This window comes from Nuphar pumila, chromosome 3 (assembly GCF_984573655.1).
Source record: "Nuphar pumila chromosome 3, dmNupPumi1.hap1.1, whole genome shotgun sequence".
NCBI classification, from domain to species: Eukaryota; Viridiplantae; Streptophyta; class Magnoliopsida; order Nymphaeales; family Nymphaeaceae; genus Nuphar; species Nuphar pumila.
Window position 1 is genome coordinate 138,452,142 of NC_143251.1, and position 21,800 is coordinate 138,473,941.

At 40.0% G+C, this 21,800-nt stretch overlaps 1 protein-coding gene across 1 annotated transcript; it reads left to right on the forward strand.

The window, feature by feature from the left end:
• Positions 1 to 1,500: 1,500 nt before the first annotated feature.
• Positions 1,501 to 9,797, forward strand: LOC149844041 (serine/threonine-protein kinase PBL27-like). Its single transcript, XM_090002022.1, has 5 exons — positions 1,501 to 1,836; positions 2,361 to 2,551; positions 2,836 to 3,025; positions 7,854 to 8,245; positions 8,601 to 9,797. The coding sequence occupies exons 1-5, from the start codon at positions 1,710 to 1,712 to the stop codon at positions 9,195 to 9,197; spliced, it is 1,497 nt and encodes a 498-aa protein (XP_089858148.1). The 5' UTR covers positions 1,501 to 1,709; the 3' UTR covers positions 9,198 to 9,797.
• Positions 9,798 to 21,800: the final 12,003 nt, after the last annotated feature.

Consider the following 21,800-nt stretch of genomic DNA (forward strand, 5'->3'; position numbering starts at 1 on the left):
ATCAACATATATAGAATGAACTCTCAAATGATCTCATATTGTCTCTACATATTTGCCCTGTGAGTACTTATAGATAGGGTAATATCAAAACAAAGTTCTGATATTCACACTGTTAATTAAAATGAAAACGATAATATACTTATACAACTTGGCAAATCGTTCAAGTTGTATGTATTATGATATTATTAATGTGACTAATATATAAACACATGATCATTCATTGTATGTATATTAGTTTTTTACAACTACATGACATTGTTGTACCTACGAGGCTAGTATAGTATGGCATTTTATCATTTCAGATGATGAATAGTTAACCGTTAAAAGTGCTGATACGATGACATGATGATGTCAAGAATCCACTCTCTCCGTTTGTTCGCTCCTAGCACATTTTGGTGTTTTGTATATGAACTTTTTGTATAAAACTATTTGGATCTAACTCTTTGGTTTTAACTATTATAGGTCTGAATGATTATGTAGAATTGCAGTCCCAAATTCGAGACATTTGAAGAGCTAATTTATTTGTTGTATACTTCGTTTGTAATCCGCTCACAGTTCTTTAACTTGATCTTTTCAATAAATTACTCCGTTGTACTATCATTTTAAACTCTAAAAAGATATTAACTACAAAAAATTATAATTTTTATTAAACTTTAAAGTTACAAATTACGGGGTGGTATGCCTCATGCCCCATGCTGCCCAAGTTAGTGCCCTTGGCCTGTGACCAGCTTCCCAAACGTTAAGAACAGAAAAGTTGACCTCCTGTCTATGAGACGGTAGGCTCTGGTTAGCTCTCTATTGTCAAATTCAAACCTCTTCATGTGGGGATAAAGTTTGCTACCCTCGTGAGTTCCAAACCTTCTAATAAAAAACATGTTTTTTTATGCACATTTAACCCTCCTAAGTTTGCATATTTAATAGTTTAGTAGAAGCTGGATCTTGGATCATATTCTTCTAACGTGTATGTCAGATTCTTTAGGAGTTAAAAAATCAACATTCTGCAATAATTCAAACTTTTAACCTTCAAGAAGTCACATTTTTACTATTGAAAAAATATATTTCAATGGTGATTTTTACTATTTTGACGAACACGCGTGATTTGGTCAAAACAACCTCCCTTTATGAGTTTTAACTAAAGATCTTGGAATCAACGGTAGTAACAAATATTTTCTCCTTCACGTATGCCCCCGACCGTGATAAAACAACAACAGCCCTCATGTACCAAAGAGATTCGATCTTGGGCCTTCTTGACACAAGAAACCCGCTGACCATATGACCTTGATTTTAGATCGGCTTTTAGTCCCGTTAAGTTTTAACAAAGTGATTCAATCAACACGTTTGGTGTTTTGGTTAGCTTTTCCAACACAGTGGGCATTATTATAATTTGCCATGTTTAAGTTGTCAAAACAGATTTTATACTCCCCAACATCCTTATGCTTGTGCTTTTCTTGGCAACAATGGAATTCTGACTTCCTCTTTAGTAAATGGATGTCAAGCTGTTTGTGGTAACTAGCCATAAGGGATCAGAAGAAGCAGAAGAAAAGTTGGGTTTTTGATATTTAGCCAGGGGTGGGGACACGGGGAAGAAACCCTTTTAAAGAAAAAGTGGAATCCTTGTGGGTATTATGGGATTTTATGATCTGGGTGTTGCTTTATTTGTGGGTAAAATTGTTGGGGGCTCGTAGTTTCTTTTATTTTTGGCTTTGAGGATGGATTGCTTCCCTTGTTTTGGATCCAAGGAGGAAGATGTGAATCCTATGAAGAATGAGCGTGGGAAGGATTTTAGAAAGGATGTGCAGGTCTCAGCTGGTTCTCATGTCAGCAGAGTGACCTCAGGTCAGATTGATTCATACTAGAAATGGTTGCATATTCAGTTCTTTCCTTGTTCTTTGTCTTTGTTGGTCTTAGTTGTTTGATGGCATCTATTTTTGTGGGTGGTGGTGGTGTTATTTTTGTTGCTCTTGTTTTTACATGAGTGGATGTTTTAGATGCCCCATGTACTTTTGAAGCCCTTCTTTTCTCTTTTTTGGTAGAGCACAATGCTGTGATCTATGAGAATTAGACAGAATCTGTTATTAACTCACTTGGATGTTTTTTGGTAGTTTTACTTTTGTCGGTTAGATGACATTGAGATGGAAAATTGATTTTTGATTATGAATCCTTTTGATTATTGAAAATGATATATTGATGAATGGAATTGGAAGTATGTGTTGTACATGTGAATTGTGGGGGTGCGTCTAAACTGAAATTGACGTTGGTGTTGGTGATTTCTAAGTTTAACGAGTTATCGATTGTCTGATTGACTTTTGATGATTATTTGTAGAATGGTAGAATTTTTGTTGATTTGAGTTTGAATGCAGATAAATCGAAATCTAGAAGCGGCACCGATACTAAGAAGGAAAATTCTGCCCCTGGATCAACACCAAATATTGCTGCACACACCTTTACCTTCAGAGAGCTTGCTATAGCAACCAAGAATTTTAGACAGGAATGTCTTTTGGGCGAGGGTGGTTTTGGCCGTGTTTACAAGGGCCGGTTAGAGACTGGACAGGTTCGATTGTTTTAATCTGAACTCATCGTGTGTTCTGAAATTCTTCTAATAATTTTTGTGTAACGAAAATAAACTCAAGGTACGGTAGGGGTGAATCAAGAATGCACTGCGCAACATATTTGAGCCCTCTGTTTTTTCAGGGAGCATCAGCCATTTTTCCTGTTTTCACCCACCACCTGTATCAGTTTTGTTCTTCTAACAGTTTGTGAGTTATGGAGTGGTGATGATAGGCTACTTTTCCAGTCAATTTGTGGATGTTATCCCTGTATTCATGAACGTTACAGGTGGCTGCTGTGAAGCAACTTGACAGAAATGGCCTGCAAGGTAACAGAGAATTTTTGGTGGAGGTTCTGATGCTTAGCCTTTTGCACCATCCTAACCTTGTCAATTTGATTGGTTATTGTGCTGATGGGGATCAACGCCTTCTAGTCTATGAGTTGATGCCATTGGGGTCGCTGGAGGACCATTTACATGGTTAGTTGTGAACTTGGTTTTCAAAAATTCTCTTGAATGCTTTCTTTTGTTATACTGCTGCATCAGTTTTTATGCTGCATATTGGGAACTGGATAATTTTCTGGTGTTTATTGTGTCAAACTGTGAATAATATGGCACTGCCTAATGACTGAACATGGCCAAAATGTATGTCTATTTCGTTTAGGTTGATGCAATCATAATTAGCTTCTTTGGATCATAGGTTTAATATCCTATTATTCTTTTGCAATTAATTGTCTATGGGAAGCATCTTAAAATGCACTTTTTGTCCATCTCATTGGTAGGCTGTTGCTCTTCTGCAATTGTTTGTCTCTGGGAAGGGCCCTGTTTGGCATCTCATTTGTAATGCAATCTTGTACGATTGTTGAGAAGCTGCCTTTTTTCTTCTCATCTTTTTTACTTCTACATATTGGACTTGTCTATCTTTTGGATACACAAAATAAGATATTGAATTGGACTCTTCATCTATGTCTGTGGCCGTCATTATGACCAGATTGTTCTTTGGCCCTATTCGTTTCTTTATTCCTTGGCAAGTTGTCCTCGATTTTAACCCAAACCATTATTCAATATAAAAGAAGCATTAATAAAATGAATGTCGGTGATAGTAATCAAGAATGACAAAAAAAGGTAACACTTCCTCTATGGTATCATACTTTTTGTGCACTATAAGTTCTCAGTGTTTTTTGAAGTTTATTATGCTATTGGAAATCAGAAATGTATGAGCCTCCTTTCATAGATTTTGTTTCTCTTCGTTTATTGTCGGGAAATTTATACACTTTCCATTTTTATAAACATTTTTCATCGAACAAAATGTACAAAGTAGGTGTGGTGTATGAGATCCTCATGTGCTTAGTTGGTTCAGTTAGTGTGGAGTAAAATCAGAGATGTTTTCATAAATTGGATCTATGTATTGGAATCTGATCAGACTGTACAAGTGGCAAGGTTTTTATAATAGAAATTCATTACTATGTTGACCAATAGGCTTAAATGACAAAATGAACTAAATTTGTAAAAGCATGCAAGTTACTGCTGTTTTTTGAGCTGGAGAGTGAAGCCTGATTGGTCCTCTCCAGAAGGACCCACAGACTATTAGATGCATGGATTTTCTAATGGTTCTGCTTTTTTATGTTCTTATAAAATAGCAGTAGATAGTGAAGCAAGTTTCATAAACAAAATGTATTTTGGTGCACAATATCATTGTGATTGCTATAATGTCATTCTTTCTTTTTTGACTTTTGTATTAGATTAGTGTTCTATGGGGAAAACAATGATGTCTAGTAGGAATCTAAACTGTCCTGTCTCATAGATCATGTACATTATCTGTACTATTTGGCTTCCTCTGTAGAAATGTTTTGGTTTTACATATCATGATATAAACTGACTGATTGACTTTGGAATCCAGTAGTCAACTTGGATTGAAATGCATCAACTCATTCTTTGAATGATGTGAAGGATTGATCTGATGAATTTACATAATTGTTGACTTATAAATATGTTCATTAGACCACATTCAATGACAAATAATAGCTTCCATTTCAGCAGCATGGCGATTGAGATTGAGTCTCTTGTAGATTTTTTTAAGCAATTCTTATCAAACAAGAAAAGGAGTTGCTTTTAAGTGATAGTGTGATACATCATGGTGAACTTAATCAGAAGGAGCAAGTGTGGGTTGATCTTGTGCGGGTTTAGTGCCTGATGCTTCCTAGTTCTTGTCTGGCAATGTTATTGACATTGTTTAGGATAAGCATGGAGCGATTTTGTTGCTTTCTGGCATGTGTATATCACCATGTTAGGCAAGGTAGTAGAGCCCACTAAGTCAGATAACGTAAAATTTGATTATTAATCTCCATCCAACTTGTCCAGTTTTCTAGAAGCCAGGATGTACTTATGGTCAAATTTTATTTGAACTGTATTTATTTTGGTGTAACAGGCAAGGATAATAATACTTTTGATTACTTTGAGACTAATCATAAAACAGATTGCCATCAACCATTGAGAGAGAGAGAGAGACTCATGAGCTTATGGCCTGAAGATGGGAGAAACACCCTTGGTTTTAGTAAACTGATGGACTCAAATTTTTTTTCTTTGTTTTTTCTTTCTCTAAATATTGGACTTCATGATAGTTGAAGCAGAGGATATAGGAGCTACATATGATGGAGTTTTTTCAGTTTCCTGTAGGGAATAACATGTAAATGGATCAATGCAAGGGTAAAACATTCATGTCACATAGTTCAAGAGGTTCCTGAATTTGCTGCATGACCTGGAGAACATTTAATCTGACAAGGAATCACTTAAAAGTTAAAACGATATGTCTGTTTGATCTGTTTGACACACTAGCACGTCTGTCTCAATAGTTGAACTGGAAACGTGGCTATTTGATGACCAAAATAATACTTCAATGTTCATTTTATTATTGGGCAATGCTCCTCTCCTCTCTTAATTTTGCACCTTTATGGATAAGTGACCAGAGTAGTTAAGCTGGTTGTATGACTTAACTGTATCTAACCTTTGTTGGCCAGAGAAAGAGGATTAAAAGAATATCAAAGATTCATTCATCTAAAAGGGATATTCATATTTATTTTTTTATATGTTATAAATTTATGGTGAATGCTGTTCACATCTGGGGATACCCATGGATGTTAACAGCACTTTGAAAACGTAAAACTCCATTGGGTATGGACGAGCGCTTGCCTCCCAAGGGTAATCCCCATGATCGCAAGCTGTCTGATTTTTGAGCCAGTGGTCTCTAGTCACTTACACTATCAGAAAAGAATGAAATTGGATTGAAAAAGGTTTACGGCATATTGAGAAAAGGTGCATGTATATGGTAGTTTTTTATTGGATATCATACCTGAGACAAGTAACCGCTGAAGTTCAACTCATGGAGCAAGTAAAGCTTCTCAGAATCTTATCTATAGGCAAGGTTCCAGGAAGGGGGTTCCAAATAAGTATTAGTGGATTATATCATTATACTCTATCTACTCCATACTGCATGTTAGAGAAGAATTTAGATGTTCCTCAAAACAATGTGTAGCATAATTGGAGAAAAGATGGTCGTATCCTAAGAGAAACTCCTGTTTCAAGCACCATATATCCTTCTTTGTGATGCAATGTTGTGAAAACTTTCAAACAGCTACTTCTGGTGAAGTCCCCATTTTTTTGTCCTGTCAAATGTGCCATTCCTTAATTAAGTTAACCTAGGACATTACCTTTAACAAGCAACAAAATCTTTTTTTTTCCTTGCGTATTGCTTTTGCCTAATTGAATATATCCTCCATTTTGGGAGCAAACCCTAGACATTGCCTTGCTTCTATGATTTAATTCAATTTCCAAAACTGGTTTATGTTGCTAATTGTTCCTATACAGCTTTTGCTGAATCGCGTTCACCAATGTGCAAGAGCCAACTCTTACATGAACTTGGTGACATGTAAGGTCTTGCTAAGTTGTCATTTCTCTAAGCTAGACAGTGGAGTTGAACAGGCTCAATCATTTATATCCCATGGTTATTCCCTGTTTTGATGGCTTCAAAACAATGGTTTGAAAGCAATGAGATCATGTACTTTCAAGCCGATGAAACTTTTGTGATGAGGCACATGATTATGGAGTTCAATATGCTTTTGATACACGAACGTTAAGAATTATTAGTAATGAAGTTCTTGTAACCATCAATTTCTTCATGTCTGATTCTATATTGCTTGAAATCTGGTTTAGTTTCCATTCGAAGATGTAAGAAGGAATTCTGTAAGTAAATTTTCAGTGATGTTTAATACTTAATGCAATATGATGCTGAAATTTTGGTGAATATGATGATGTTCTAGTGCTGCATAATGTATTGTCCTCTATTTTTTTTTTCAAGTCTGATGATGAGATTGAATTAAACATAGGTGATTTCTTTTTCTCTCTCTCTCTTCTTTTTCCCTCCCTCTCAGATCTGATCTGAGAGCCAGCTAAGTCAGACTTGTGTTGTCAATGTCACAAATCTTGGTATCAGGATTTTCTCAGAAGGTCAATAACTTGTCTCAGATCACATGCCAGTTGGTGCTAAACATAAAAGTTAATGGCACCATCGCACATGCGCGCGTGCAGGCACACTCACATTGACACCCTCAAACAGCCACACCCCACCCAACCCCACACATGCTACAAAAGATAGAAGCATGCTTCTTACCATTTGATGTAAGCTCTTAAGCAAGAATAAAAACAAACTACATAGGATTCTTTGTGTTGTTTACATAGGTGGACATTTGAGAAAAAAGTTCACAAACAGACTTTTAATTTTAGCAATCTAATCTAATGTGTCCAAAAGAACTATGGTATTCTCATGACTTGTGGTATATTCTTGATATTTTATTATTTGTTATTTTTGAGACCTTTTGGTGGCATTATGAGAAAGCTTTTCTTTTCCTTTTCAAACCTTTGTCATGCTTTCTCATCTCCTTTTCTCCTTGTTCTTCTTCGGCTTCTTCTTTTTCCTCAAAGTTTCATGTATACTGAGGGATATGTAGTGCTTCTCCTAGAAATTTATAGCCTTCTACAGCTGACAAAATGTTCTCTTTTATAGTTCCTTCTGCTTGGATGAGTTCTTTTTTTTTTATTGAGAGGTTTATTTTCGTGAAACAACCAGAACTTTCAAATGCTTAAATAACTCATTGCACCCTACTAGTAGGAGCAAAAGTTTGTGGAATTTGCTCTGGAAAACCAGAAATTAGAGTATTTTCTGTGGTCCTTTAAAAAGCAAGCTCTGCAACCCTTCTTCAGATTATGGATTATAAAGTTCACACTATTAACTATTTGCTTTCATCCATTGCAGATCTTCCACCGGACAAGGGGCCACTCGACTGGACCACTAGGATGAAGATTGCAGCAGGTGCAGCTAAGGGTTTGGAATATTTGCATGATAAAGCAAATCCACCTGTTATTTACAGGGATCTCAAATCATCCAATATATTACTTGGTGAAGGATTTCATCCTAAGTTATCAGATTTTGGGCTCGCGAAGTTGGGTCCAGTTGGTGATAAGACTCATGTCTCCACAAGGGTGATGGGAACATATGGTTACTGTGCTCCAGAATATGCTATGACAGGACAGCTGACACTGAAATCTGATGTCTTCAGTTTCGGGGTGGTTTTTCTTGAACTCATTACTGGGCGCAAAGCCATTGACAACACTCGAGCTGCTGGAGAGCAAAATCTTGTTGCATGGGTGAGTTGCCAGTGCCACTCTTTTAACTACATGGTTGATTGATATGTTGGAAACCAAACTCAAAATTAGAGGATAAAATAGATCTGATCCTGTTCAAAGATGATTGTAGTCCCTATAGTGTGAACAGTGTGCCAATACAGTTTACTTGAGAAAATAATTTGCTATAGAAGTACTGTTTTCTTTGATGTGCACTTGAAAAGCAGTTGCTATTTCATAGTTTTATCTTGGTTCTGCCTAGAGGAACAGATGATATTGAATTAATGCCTATGGCGGTTTGGTTGGTAATGTGAAACCAAATCTTTGTCACAACAGCTGTCGGTAATTTCTTTTTACTGGTTTTGTGTACAATGTGCAGGCGCGTCCACTGTTCAGGGATCGTAGGAAGTTCCCGAAGATGGCAGACCCACTGTTGCAAGGCCGTTACCCGATGAGAGGCCTTTACCAAGCACTTGCTGTTGCTGCTATGTGCCTGCAAGAGCAAGCAGCAACTCGTCCTCTAATCGGGGATGTTGTCACTGCCCTCTCATATTTAGCTTCCCAAAATTATGACCCAAATGCAACTGCTGCCCAACATAGCAGAGGTGGTCCATCCACACCAAGACCAAGGGATGAGAGGAAGAATATAATTGGTGGAACAGAATCGCCCAGTAGCAGACACTCCGTCCAATCATCGTACCAGAATTCTCCTGATGTTCGACATAGGGACTCTAGTCGGGCAGCTGGGTTCGGTCCAGAGGTAGTCCGAGCTGAATCTGGAGGTGGGTCTGGAAGGAAATGGGACTTAGATGGATCAGACAAGCCAGATTCTCAAAGGGGCAGTCCAATACAGGGTGGGAGAGCTAAGAATCTTGATCGGGAGAGAGCCGTTGCAGAGGCAAAAGTGTGGGGGGAGAATTGGAGGGACAGGAAGCGGGCGGCTATGCAAGGAAGCTTTGACAGCACAAATGATTGAATGGGAACAAAGAATTAGTCTTCCTCCATGTAATAAAGCTTCATTCTGTTCGTCCTAATGGTCTGTGGTGCAGGCATCTGATGCTACTGATTATGGTTGCCACCCATAAAGAAGGAACAAGAAGAGATTCTGCAAACCAGTCTGTCAGTCCATTTTGGTTCCCCAGTTTCAAGCCAAGGAAATAAGGTAGATTGATGATGAAGCAAGGCTGCATTTAGTTAGTCCATAATCATTGCCCCTCCCCTCATGTATGTTTTCTCAGATCGGGTAAACAGTGCTGCTTGCCATTTAGATGTTTGCAGATTATCTTTCTTTGGTTGGGAGAGGGTGCAAGGGGAATCAGTTCCCAGAAAAAAGTACATAAGAAATAGTTGTACAATGTAGAATTGTGATGGTATGATTTACTAGACAAGTTTCAAATGTGCTTTGCACTCTGTTGTATTTAAGGCTTCATGATGCCCAAGACGGAAAGCCTAGAGTAGGGTACTTTTTATCATTCTAATTTTGTCCCCATGGGATTAGAATTTGGTTGCTTACCTAATTGTTGTATGCATTTTTCTTTTTAAGGGCAAATATCTTTCAAGATGAGATTCAAGTGTACCTTTTTCCATAACCGGTTAAAATCTTCCCCCTTTTTTTTGTCGTATGCCCATGAGTCCATTCGCCTGGCTAGGAGGTCATCTCATGTGTCTCAAGTTAAAGAGATGTCATGAGTTCGATATCCGAGAGGTGTGTCCCTGGTCGCAAACCTGAAGCTGGGGGCTCCACTCAGTGGGCAGGATGTTCCCGAGAGTTTTATGCCGAGGTTGTTTGGACACAGGGCTCGGTAAACGACAGTACCTACCAGTGGCTAAAAAATCGGCAGTTTTTTCCTTGATTATCCAAAAAAAAAAAACAATGTTTGACTCACATTGGTGGGAATTTAAATAGATCTGACTTGGTTTGGTTACTGAACCTGACCTAATCGGATATTGTTTAATCAGATTTGGAGTCAAGGAAAGAAAAACTCATTAAGAGTTCATATGCAACTAACTTAAATAGCAAATGTGATATTCAGATATGTCGAATGTAAATTCAGATTTGGATTTGAATATAAAGCAATATAACAACTGATATATAGAATGATGCAGAAATATATATATATATATATATATATATATATATATATATATATATATATATATATATATATATATATATGAAAAAGAGAGAGAGATTGGCAGCTAACCAATTTAATCTCCTAACCGGCCTAACTGGTTCAAAAACTGGAAAACAAAAACAAAAAGAAGCACGCTTGCAGTTGCAGTTGTTTTTGTTTTGAAGGAGCAGTTATTTGTTTCTTGCAGTCACATTTTTCATAAAGAGGACATGGAATTTTTTAATTTTTTATCAATAAAAATCTATTTTTTGAATATTTTAACATTAAAAATGGCTTTATTGAAAAATTTAAAATATAATAAAATATTATTTTAAATATTAAATTAATGCGTCCCCAGCCAGTCCGAGCATGTCCGCTTGTGTCACCAAGGACACGCAGCCAAAATGGCGTCACCCTGTGAAGTAGCTGTGCAGTGGAAATGTGGAAAAATGAGTGCTGGGCAATTGTGTGTGTGAGTTTTTTTTTGAGAGAGAAATAGAATCGTATTATATAGCAGAGAAATTACGAAGGTAACCTTTTTAGAGTGTGATGAGATCACATTCTCAAAAACAGGATGAACCAAACCTGGTTACCAAAAAACCGGTTACAGCTACAGCAAGAATCAGCAGCAAGACAAAACACAGAAACAAAAAAAAAACGCAGGTGCTGAGACGACAAATCAGCCCTGCGAAAACCTCAACAGTTCACTATGTTCCTGCCAACCCAGTCTAGCGGACAGCCAGGCCATTTGGAGCGCACTCTTTGTAACTTCCCATTTTAACCGATCCAAGAGAGCGGTGCTGTCACAGTGAGGACCTCTAAAGATGCACTGGTTACGCTCAGACCAAATGAGCTTCCAGGTTGTTAATGTGCAGACATGCCATGCGTATTTCCAGCGTCTCTTTCCGATTCTGATCTGACGCCACAAAGATGTCACGAGGGAAGATGACAGCATCCCAGTTGAGGTGTAAATCACCTCAAGCTCGGTCCAGCAGGTGCCTGAAAAAATCACATTTCCAAAATAGGTGGGAAAGTGATTCCTCCTCTTGCTTACATAAAATATGACTAGCATGTTTTTTTAAGTCTGATATCCCTGCTGAGTTTTTCATGTAAAATTTGTCACTTTGAAGAGAAAGATCATTCCCCGCAACGCCTTTTTAAGGAGCCATTGAGGATAGATAAAAAAAAAGGTTGAAAAAAATACCATGGATAGATAACGTCCACCTTCGTTGATCCTCCCATTGTTGGATCATGTATGCCGACCATTGTTGGAAAGATAACGTCCATTTGCTTTGGTCTCCGCCCTCGCTCCTTTTCTCGCTTTAGAGGTTTCTTGGTTATCGTTCCTCTTAGCCGTCAAGAGCCTTTGTGGTTGGCGTTCTCGAGGCTTTTGGATTTCCGCCCTTTGATGATGGCTCTCCTGCTTAGCAGTCTGCCACCTACTCGTTCCCCTATGCTCAAATCTCATTATTCTCTAGTCTCATAGCCGTAGGGCCATCATTAGACTGTGCTCTCCCTCAGGCCACTGTTTTGCAAGGTTTTTCGGTTGCTTCTAGAGTCGTGCAGTGTAGGGATTCACTCCTGATCCTTTATCCATGCAAGCATTTTGATGGCCCTTCGGTTCATGTGATGATTTTCAATACCATTTTCTGTCATGGTTATCCCCATGCAGGTTCTTCTCCACCCCCCCTCCCTTTGCGGTTTTCATTTTTCGTTGCCCTTCTTCGTTTATGTCGGTCGACCAAGGTTCACCTTGCGAGCCCAACATCGCTTCCTCTGGTGTTTCTTCCCCTGTGGGTGCTCACCCACCTGTAGGGCTCAGTCATCCCTCCTCTCCTCTGGCATCGACGTGGATGATGTTGCTCGGCTGCTCGAAGTCTCTCTTCTTCATCTGCAGCTCATTCATATTTCTGACGTCATGCTAGCTTCTGTTGCTGCGATCTCTGACTTTTTGCATTTCTATGTGGCTCTCCAAGCGGAGACCATTCTTGGTCGCCCGACTACCTCTTCGTCCCCTTCACCAGGTGCTGGAGTTGTTTCCTCCCCAAGGCGCTATTGTTCTGCCCACCGTGGGCGTTGTCGCTTCTCGCAATGCTCGACCTCCCTTGTTGATTTTTCGCCTAGGCGTTCTGCGAGAGCTAGCATCCCTCAGAGTTTTGTTGGCTTCCAGCAATGAAGGTGTTGTGCTGGAATATCAGGAGACTGAACTGTCCCGACAAGCGTCTGTTCTTAGCAAGCTGGATTCGCCAAGAAAAAATAGATCTCATTGTCCTATGCGAAACCAAAATAGCTGTGGTTTCTCGCTCTGTTGTTTCCAAAATTTGGAGAGGGGCCGATTTCTTTTTTAAGCCCATGGTCCACTACGTTGGTGGTCTTCTTATCCTCAATAAGCCTTCTCTGGGTATCTCCCAAGTTGATGAAGGCCTGTTCTCCCTATCGTTTGCTCTCTCCTTGAAAGCGAGGGTCTCCCATGCTGTGGTCACTTTTGTCTACGATCCCAACCATCCCCACCTTCGCTCCGCTTTTTAGACTGATTTGAGTAGGGTTCTTGGTTCTTTTGGGGAGTTGCACCTTCTTATGGGAGACTTTAACTGCTTGTTGTTTATCCATGATTACAACCTTCTCGTCTCTCCATCGGCATCTAGGCAGTGTTTTCAAGATTTTGTCTAATTACACCAGCTCTACTCTGTTCCTCCCGTCGATGAGGTTTTCTTGTGGTCTAATAGACAATCTTGCTCGTGCTGCGGACTGCTAGACCGTGTGCCCATCTCCCCAAATCTTTTGATGATCCTTCTCGACATCACCTGCTTTCTTCTTTCTCCTTTTGTCTCTGACCATAGTCAGGTCATTACTCATTGAGGGGAAGGGTTTTTCTCTACTAGGTCTTTCATCTTTAAACAATGGTGGCTGAAGAAGCCAAATTTTGAATATGTGGTCTTCCGTTCGTGGAACAAACCTTTCAATGCGATTAGAGTTGCCACCCATTGCCTTGTGAAGCTCTTCCGCCTGTCCCGCGACATAAAAACTTGGCTTCAGTCTAATAGCATCAACAAATTCTAGCACCTGGACGCTTGGGAACAAGAGCTATCTACCATTCATCACTCTTTGTCGTTCCCAGACTCCCTTTATGATTCCTCTATTCAAAGCTTAAAAGTCAGATCTGCTGAGCTTTCTCTGCTTTTGCAATCCTGGCGGATCAAGGATGAAATTCGATGGAAGCAGCAGTCGAGCGTGCATTGGCTTGCCGTTGGTGACTGCAACACTAGATTTTTTTACTCCTTCACTTCGCACCGTCATAGGAGGCACGTTATCCCTTCTATCTTCATTGAGGAAGTAACCTATTCTACCTATAATGTCATCCCCACAGTTTCTCTCTACTTCAAGGCCCTTTATGTTGCCCAACCCTCCGTCGGTGGCTCTATTGGTCCTCTTCTCGTTTGGATTATTGACCTAGCCCAATCTAAATACATGCAATCTTTATTCGCTGACGATGGGATCTTTTCGGCTATTAAGAACCTGTCAAATTGGAAAGCTCCTGGCTTCGACGACTTTCTCGTGGACTTCTTCTGTATCTTTTGGTCTTGCACTAAGAATGATGCTATCAAAGTCTTCGCGGAGTTCCATCGCAATTGGCGGATTCATCACTCTTTCATCCTGGCCTCGGAAGTTCTGCACTCTTTGAATATCAGCGATCAGCCTTTTTTCTCTCTTACATCACTCAGTTCATTAGCCTTTCTTATTCTATATGCTTGACAACTTCGGTATCGGTCACTGTTACTCTCGATGGGTGCACGAGCTGGTTTCAAATGCTCATTCTATGATTAAGATCAACAAAGTTAGAGGCTCACAGTTCAAGCTTGGGCGAAGTATTCGACAAGGTTGCCATTTTTTCCCTTTGTTATTTAACGTTGTTGCTGATGGCCTCGTGGTTTTGTTCAAGAGGGCTGCCGATTCTGGCTTTATTGATCCCTTCGGCATTCAGGAATTCTCCCATCATATTCTCACCTACGCTGACTATATGATCCTCTTTGGTCGCGCCTTCGTGCAGCAAATGTTGAGATTCAAGCTCATCCTTCAGTTTTTCCTCTCTCTATCGGGTTTATCTCTGAACGACAGTAAATGTTGTCTGCCCATGTTCAATGCCCCCCCCCCCCTCCTCCCCTTCCTTGTTGGCCATTAGGCAACAGATTTTTGGCTGCGCTACTTCGGATCCTCCAATTTCCTATCTAGGTCTCCCTTTGCAACTAACACACATCCCCTCAACTGCTTGGAATGCCACTCTTCAAAAAGTTCAGACCAAAATTTCCTCCTGGAAGGCTTCCTACCTTTCCATCGCAGGTAGGCTTACTCTCATCAAGCACATTTTATCCTCTATTCCGGTATTTCGTATGTCTATGTTCTTGATGCCCTCGGGCGTGGAGAAGAAATTCTCCCGTTTGATGGTGGATTTCCTCTGGTCTGGCTGTCATCCTCAGATTAAGCGTCATATGATGGGTTGGAATTCTCTGCTGCTCCCTAGGTGTATGACGGGTTTGAGGATTCTTGCTCCGAGACTTAGAAGTATTGCTCTCATCGTGAAGCAATGCTGGATGGCGCACTGTCATGGCAATTCGTGCGCTCCCTTACTACATGCTAAATATGGCTTCCTTGAGTCGTTCCTTTTTTATGGTCGTCATCACAGACTTCCTACTTCTCACCTGTGTCATGTGGCTTAAAGCCATGTCTTTCATCCTCATGAATGAGGGTGATCCCAACCTTGCCACCGAGCTTTTGCATCGGGCAATTGCGCCTATCAACGCTTTCTGCACCAAATCACTTTATCAGTCTCTTCTTCCTTCTGGAGTTGACTGGCTACCTAAGCATTTGTTATAGGCTAAAGGCCCAACTCTGCGTTCTCAGTTCTTAGCTTGATTGATTCTGCATAATCGGGTCCAGACGAACAACTTTCTCAAAAAAGTGGGTTTTCAACTTTTGAGTCGGTGCATCCTGTGCAATGCGGCAGAAGAATCCACCTATCATCTGTTTTGGGCATGCCCCATCTTTGTGGATCTCTTCAAGAGTACGTGGAACAAACCTGATATCAACGTGCGACAGAACTCCTTCACGCTCGATCTTCTGTGGGTCCTGCCGCAGGTGCGCAGTTGCAAGAGATGGTGGCTGATCTGAAGAACGACTCTTGGTGGGTTGTTTGGATGACCTGCAACAATGCGATATTTCGTCAAACTTTGATTGTTTTTAATAAGATTGTGCATTGCAACTTGGTTGATGTGTACGAAATCTTGCACCTCTGCTGCCCTGGTCTCCACTACCTTCAGTTGCTCTCTCTTCCTTCTTACCCTGGCTGAATTTTGTCAAATTTTCGTTCTTTTTGGACGTCTGCCCTTATGTTTTTTCTGTTTGCTTTCGTGTTTTCGGCCCTTGATTTGGGTCCGTTGTTTGTTTGCTCACGGGCTCAACCCTTTGTCTTATTAATGTTGATGTTTCGTTCGGCTCACTCTCCAACAATGTCAATGGCAACGGGTCTCCGTCACCACCACCACACCACCACTGCCCTCCTGTATTTTGCATCAGCCAAAGCCAGCAGCACCAGAGAATATAGAATCAGCAACAACCATTACCGACCTTCCACGAGGCCCCCGAGTTCCGAAACGGCGCCAACTGTGAAACCAATGACACCATTAACGTCGCGATGATCCTCTGCGCCGCCTACCTATGTGGCTTCGTCGTTGAAATCCTCTATCCTCTGGCACGCCTCCTGCCCCAAGAACGTGGCTTTTCACCTGGTGGCCACCCCAATCGTCGGGCAAAACTCCACTGCCCCGTGTTCTTTGTTCCCCTATTCAGAAACATATAAGGAGGAGGTAGAGAACAAAGTAGGAGACGATGGTGGGTACGACGAGAGAGGTGCCCCACCTGCCAAAGGATCAACCTTGCTTCAGCCATGGAGGGGGCAAATTGGAAGCTCTACGTCGAGAGAAAGGTGGCATCGTTCGTGATGACCCCCAACGAGTCTGAGACCATGGACATGTGATTTACCCATCTCTCTCTTTCTCACACACACATACACGGACAAACACATTTTTCTCACATTTTTTCACTTTGTTATTCTCATACAACAAAAAAATGCACAAATTTTTTATTTAAAAAAAATATCATATCAAAATTTCTCATAGACAAACTTTTCTTTTTCTATGAGAATTTTTCTTGCTTCCAAACTTGCACTAAAGGAAGATAACACGAGGTTTTCCTGCACATTCAATGCCCGCTGGTGACTGCTAAAGTGAAGGGATTTAAAGTGAATAGTTCTACTACTGAGCTCTGTTCTCATGGCCCAAAGGGTCTTAGTTGTTAGGTGCAAGAAGGGAGGGGAGAGGAAATTCCAAGAAGAAACGTGGGGTGTTTTTCCTTTTTTTTGAAAAAGTGGTTTTGATGATGTGGAATAGTCCCACATTGATCGTGTTTGAGTTTGTTGTGGGATTTATAATCCACATGTAAACTCTTACACTTGTTCCTAAGAACAAGAGGGTGGGATGACTACCACACACACACATGCGTGCGCGCCTGCCCGTCGTGCCGTGACGTGTCGTGCCGAGCCGGGCTCGGGCTCAGGTTCGGGTAATTGGCCCTTTAGAGTCATATCCAATCAAGACAAATGTATCTTTTTGCCCCAATTTTCTGTTTTTCCTTAGATTATATAAAGAAAAAGAGTCATGCCTTTTGGAACTGGTGACCCTTGGCAGAGTCACACCCGTTCAGAACTGGTGACCCTTGGAAGAGTCACACTTGTTCAAAACTGGTAACTCTTTGCAAGGGTCATGTCTATTCAAAATGGGCAACTCTTCAAGAGTCATGTCCTTTCGAACAGTTCTCTTCCACGTCTATATAAACATAGTTAGAGAGGTTCCAAGGGTATGGATGTACACTCTATCATCTCTCTCTCTCTCTCTTACTTTGCTAAAACTGTGAGGTCTGCAGTAGTAGTTTCTGAGGTTGTTTTCGAAGGGTGATCTACCATCGGCGTGCACCGATCCAGATCACCGAGGCTATTATATTCTGGGGAAGGACGCCAGACCTTGTTTGCACTGTATGTGGGGGCGAATCTTCTCTAAGGGGAGTTCTTTCGTACGCCTTAGCCTTTTACACAGTATTAACATGCTTCTCTTGTGTTTATTGTGTTTTGTGCATGTGCTTGTTCATATGCTGATATCTGGATTTTGGTGTTATGCGAAACCCGACATGCCTGCTCCCTGTTTATGTTTCGATCTGCTGAAAATCATGATGTGTATTATGCTGCATATTATGATTTATATAATGTTTTATATCATGATTATGATTATGAAACTGTGTGATCTGAAAATCAATCCAACAGTCTTAGAGAAGATTATAAGCATGTCGACCTCTTTCGCTTTTGTACCAAAAGTGGACATGTCCGGTCTGCCAGAAAAGTTTGTCGGTCAGAATTTCAAGCATTGGCAGCAACACATGAAAATTTGGTTCATTACGATAGGGTTGTTGTCTGTTCTGAAATTCGACTGCCATTCGGTTTCTGATACTGACCCTGACCCTGCTGCGGTCACTGCGACAGTAGAGTGGAAAGAAAAGGACAATATATGTCGTGGTTGCATACTGTTGGCTTTGTCCAACACATTGTTCGATGTGTATTGTTCCTCGTCTACCACTACTAAGGGCCTATGGGATCAACTTGACAAAAAGTATAATACCGAAGACCAATGTTTTGAAAAATACTCGGTTGCCAAGTTCCTGAAATATCAGATGGTTGAGGGCAAGTCAATCACTGAGCAGGCACACGAGTTTTTGTTGTTGCTCCATAGCTTGGCTGAGGCTGATATGAAACTTTCTGAGAAGTTTCAGGTTATGACCATCGTGGAGAAATTTCCTAAGTCTTAGGTAGACTTTGGTATGTCTCTCAAGCACTGTAGAGGGAAGATTTTCCTAGATGATCTTATGGTAGTTATCGCCATTGAAGAAGAGCATAAAAGCCAGAAACAGACCGTGATGCCAACTGAACAGCCTAAGATAAACATGATGACCCGATCTTTTAAGGGCAAGGGACAAAAACTAAAATCTGCAATGAAAAATCAGTATAAACCTAAGGCCAAAATCCAGAAAAAGGCAAAGAACAAACCGTGCTGGAACTGTGGGCAGGTTAGGCACTGGGCTAAGGAATGTCCTTCCAAGAAGGCCAAAGCTCATGGGACCACAGATGGAACGCCTCAAGTCAACATGGTGACTGAGGTCTTTGGGACCAGTACTGGGTATGTTTCTGTTAACCCGCAAATCTATCATGTTTATGAGCCGATAGAGTGGCTGGTTGACACTGAGGCTAATGTGCACATTTGTGCTGATAAGGCTGTCTTTGTCTCATACCAGGCTGCTGTAGGAAAATTCGTGACTATGGGCAATTCAACGACTGCAAAGGTGTTAGGGATTGGATGTGTGGATCTGAAGTTTCCTTCAGGACGAGTTTTGTCTTTACACAGAGTACACCATGTGCCTGTAGTTAGAAGGAACATTTTAAGTGGTTCATGTCTTGTTAGAGAGGGTTATGAATTTAACTTTAAATGTAATAAAGTTGTTATTTTACATTCTGAACCTTTATTAGCAAGGGGTATTTAGATGATGGTTTGTTTAAACTTCGTGTTGAACATGTTTGCAGTGATAAATTAGAAAATGATGTTTCTTTTGATTCATTGTCTAATGTTGCTTATAACATAGAATCATCTGATTTGTGGCATAATAGATTAGGTCATGTGAATTTCAATTCTGTGAAACACATGATGAACTTGAAAATGATTCCTGAGCATTCTATTGATAAAACTAAAAAATGTGAAATTTGTGTGCAAGCAAAACAATGTAGGAAACCATTTCATACGATTGTTAGAGATTCTGAAATATTGGATCTGGTGCACACAAATATCTGTGAGTTTAATGGAGTGTTAACTAGAAATTATAAAAAAGTATTTTATCACTTTTATAGATGATGGCACTAAATACTGTTATGTGTATCTGCTAAAATCAAAAGATGAAGCTTTTGATAAGTTTTTTATTTTTAAGAATGAAGCAGAAACACAAACTGGTAGAAAGCTTAAAAGATTGAGGTCTGATAGAGGGGGAGAATATACATCTAATAAACTTGATGAATATTGCAAATCTGTTGGCATTGTTCATGAGTTTACTGCTTCATATTCTCCTCAATCTAATGGGATTGTAGAAAGGAAGAATAGAACCCTAATTGACATGATAAATACTCTACTTGAGAGTTCTGGATTACCTACCTTTATGTGGGGGATGCTCTGAATACGGCTTGCCATATTCTGAATAGAGTTCCTCAGAAGCATAAGGATAGTAGCCCTTTTGAACTCTAGAAAAATAGAAAATCTAGCTTGAAATACCTTAAAGTGTGGGGGTGCCTTGCAAAGGTACTTGTCTCAAAGCACAATAGGAAGAAGTTGGGTCCTAAAATAGTAGATATTGTCTTTTTGGGTTATGTAGAGAAAAGCTATGCCTACAAGTTCTTAGTATTTAAGTCTGAGATATCTGGCATAGATGTAAACTCTATTGTTGACCTTCGAGAAGCTACATTCTTTGAGAATGTATTTCTCATGAAAGTTGGTGTACCTTAAAATATTCTTTCTTTAGATATACCTTCAACTTCTGGTTCCATTCCTGAACATGTGGAAAGGATGACAGATATGGGGGTAGAACCATCTTGTTCTTATCCTAGACCCATTGAGTCTGAGGAAGTGGCTGAACCTAGAAAGAGCAAGAGACCACGAATTACCAAGGATTTGGGAAGTGATTTTATTACTTACCTTATTGAGGATGATCATCTCACTTTCCGAGATGCAATGGCTTCACCTGAAGCAAGGCATTGGAAAGAAGCCATCAAGAGTGAAATGAACTTCATTGTCTCTAATGACACTTGGAAACTGGTTGACCTCCCTCGTGGTAGTTCCACAATTGGGTGCAAGTGGATCTTTAAAAAGAAGTTGAAACCAAATGAATCCATTGACAAGTACAAAGCGAGACTGGTTGCCAAGGGGTTCAAACAAAAGGAGGGAATAGATTACTTTGACACCTATTCTCCGGTTACTCGGATGACCACAATTAGGGTGCTTATTGCACTAAATTTCATTTATGATCTTTCGGTCCATCAAATGGACGTGAAGACCGCTTTCTTGCATGGCGATCTTGAAGAAGAAAGCTATATGGATCAACCTGAGGGTTATGTGGCTTCTAGTAATGAAAACAAAGTTTGTAGACTTGTCAAGTCATTATATGGACTAAAACAAGCCCCTAAACAATGGCATGAGAAGTTTGATAATGTTATTTTATCATTAGGCTTTATTGTCAATGAATCTGATAAGTGTGTCTATTGCAAAGTTAAAAGTGATGGTTGTATTATTTTATGCATGTATGTAGATGATATTCTATTGTTTGGTTCCAATATGAGAATTGTGAATAAGACAAAGTCGTTTCTTAGTAGTAAGTTTGATATGAAGGATATGAGTGTTGCAAATGTGATCTTAGGCTTAAAGCTGACTCGTTCAGCTGAGAGGATAGTCATTTCTCAATCTCACTTTATTGAGAAAGTACTTGAGAAATTTGGCTATAACCAAGGGAGATCTGTAGCAACTCCATATGACCCTTCTATTCTTCTTCATAAGAATACGACTGGTGTTCTTGTGTCTCAATTAAGGTATTCCCAGATTATTGAAAGTTTGATGTATCTTACAAATTGCACGAGACCGGATATTTCGTTCTCCGTGACAAAATTAAGTAGATACACAAGTTGTTCAAATCACATTCATTGGAAGGCATTGGACATGGTACTTAGATACCTGAAAGGAACTATTTTCTTGAGTTTGCATTACAAGAGATTCCCTGCAGTTCTTGAGGGATATAGTGATGCGAGCTGGATAGCCATGAACTCTAATAGTTATGACGTGACAGGGTATGTATTTACCTTGGGTGGCGGCGCAGTCGCCTGAAGATCAGTAAAGCAGACCATCTTGTCTCGGTATACTTTTGAGGCTGAACTCTGTATTTTAGATGTGACTGGATTGAAAGCTGAATGGTTAAAGGGACTTCTTGAGGAACTTCCTTTAATGTGCAAACCAATTCCTGCGATATCTGTGCATTGTGACAATATGATCACAATAGCTAAGATTAAAAGCACAAAATATAACCAAAAGAAGAGGAGACACATCCAAGTTAGAATAAAGTATGTAAGGGAACTAGTGTCTCAGTTAGTGGTTGTTGTGGACTATGTTGGATCCAAAGAGAACACAACTGATCCATTAATAAAAAAACTAGACAAGTCATTAGTCTATATATATTTTAAAAATAATTCATCACTTCTTGCTTCTTATAAATTTTAAAATATCTCGCTTTAGCTTCGCGTTTCATTTTTCCTTTTCAACTTTTTAATCTGGTAACCTCGA

Bases quoted from the DNA above. Each gene is read 5' to 3' on its own strand.
- LOC149844041 (XM_090002022.1), top strand. From the start codon at position 1,710: ATGGATTGCTTCCCTTGTTTTGGATCCAAGGAGGAAGATGTGAATCCT. The intron at 1,837-2,360 runs GTCAGATTGATT...GTTTGAATGCAG, and splicing joins TGTCAGCAGAGTGACCTCAG to ATAAATCGAAATCTAGAAGC. The intron at 3,026-7,853 runs GTTAGTTGTGAA...CATCCATTGCAG, and splicing joins GCTGGAGGACCATTTACATG to ATCTTCCACCGGACAAGGGG.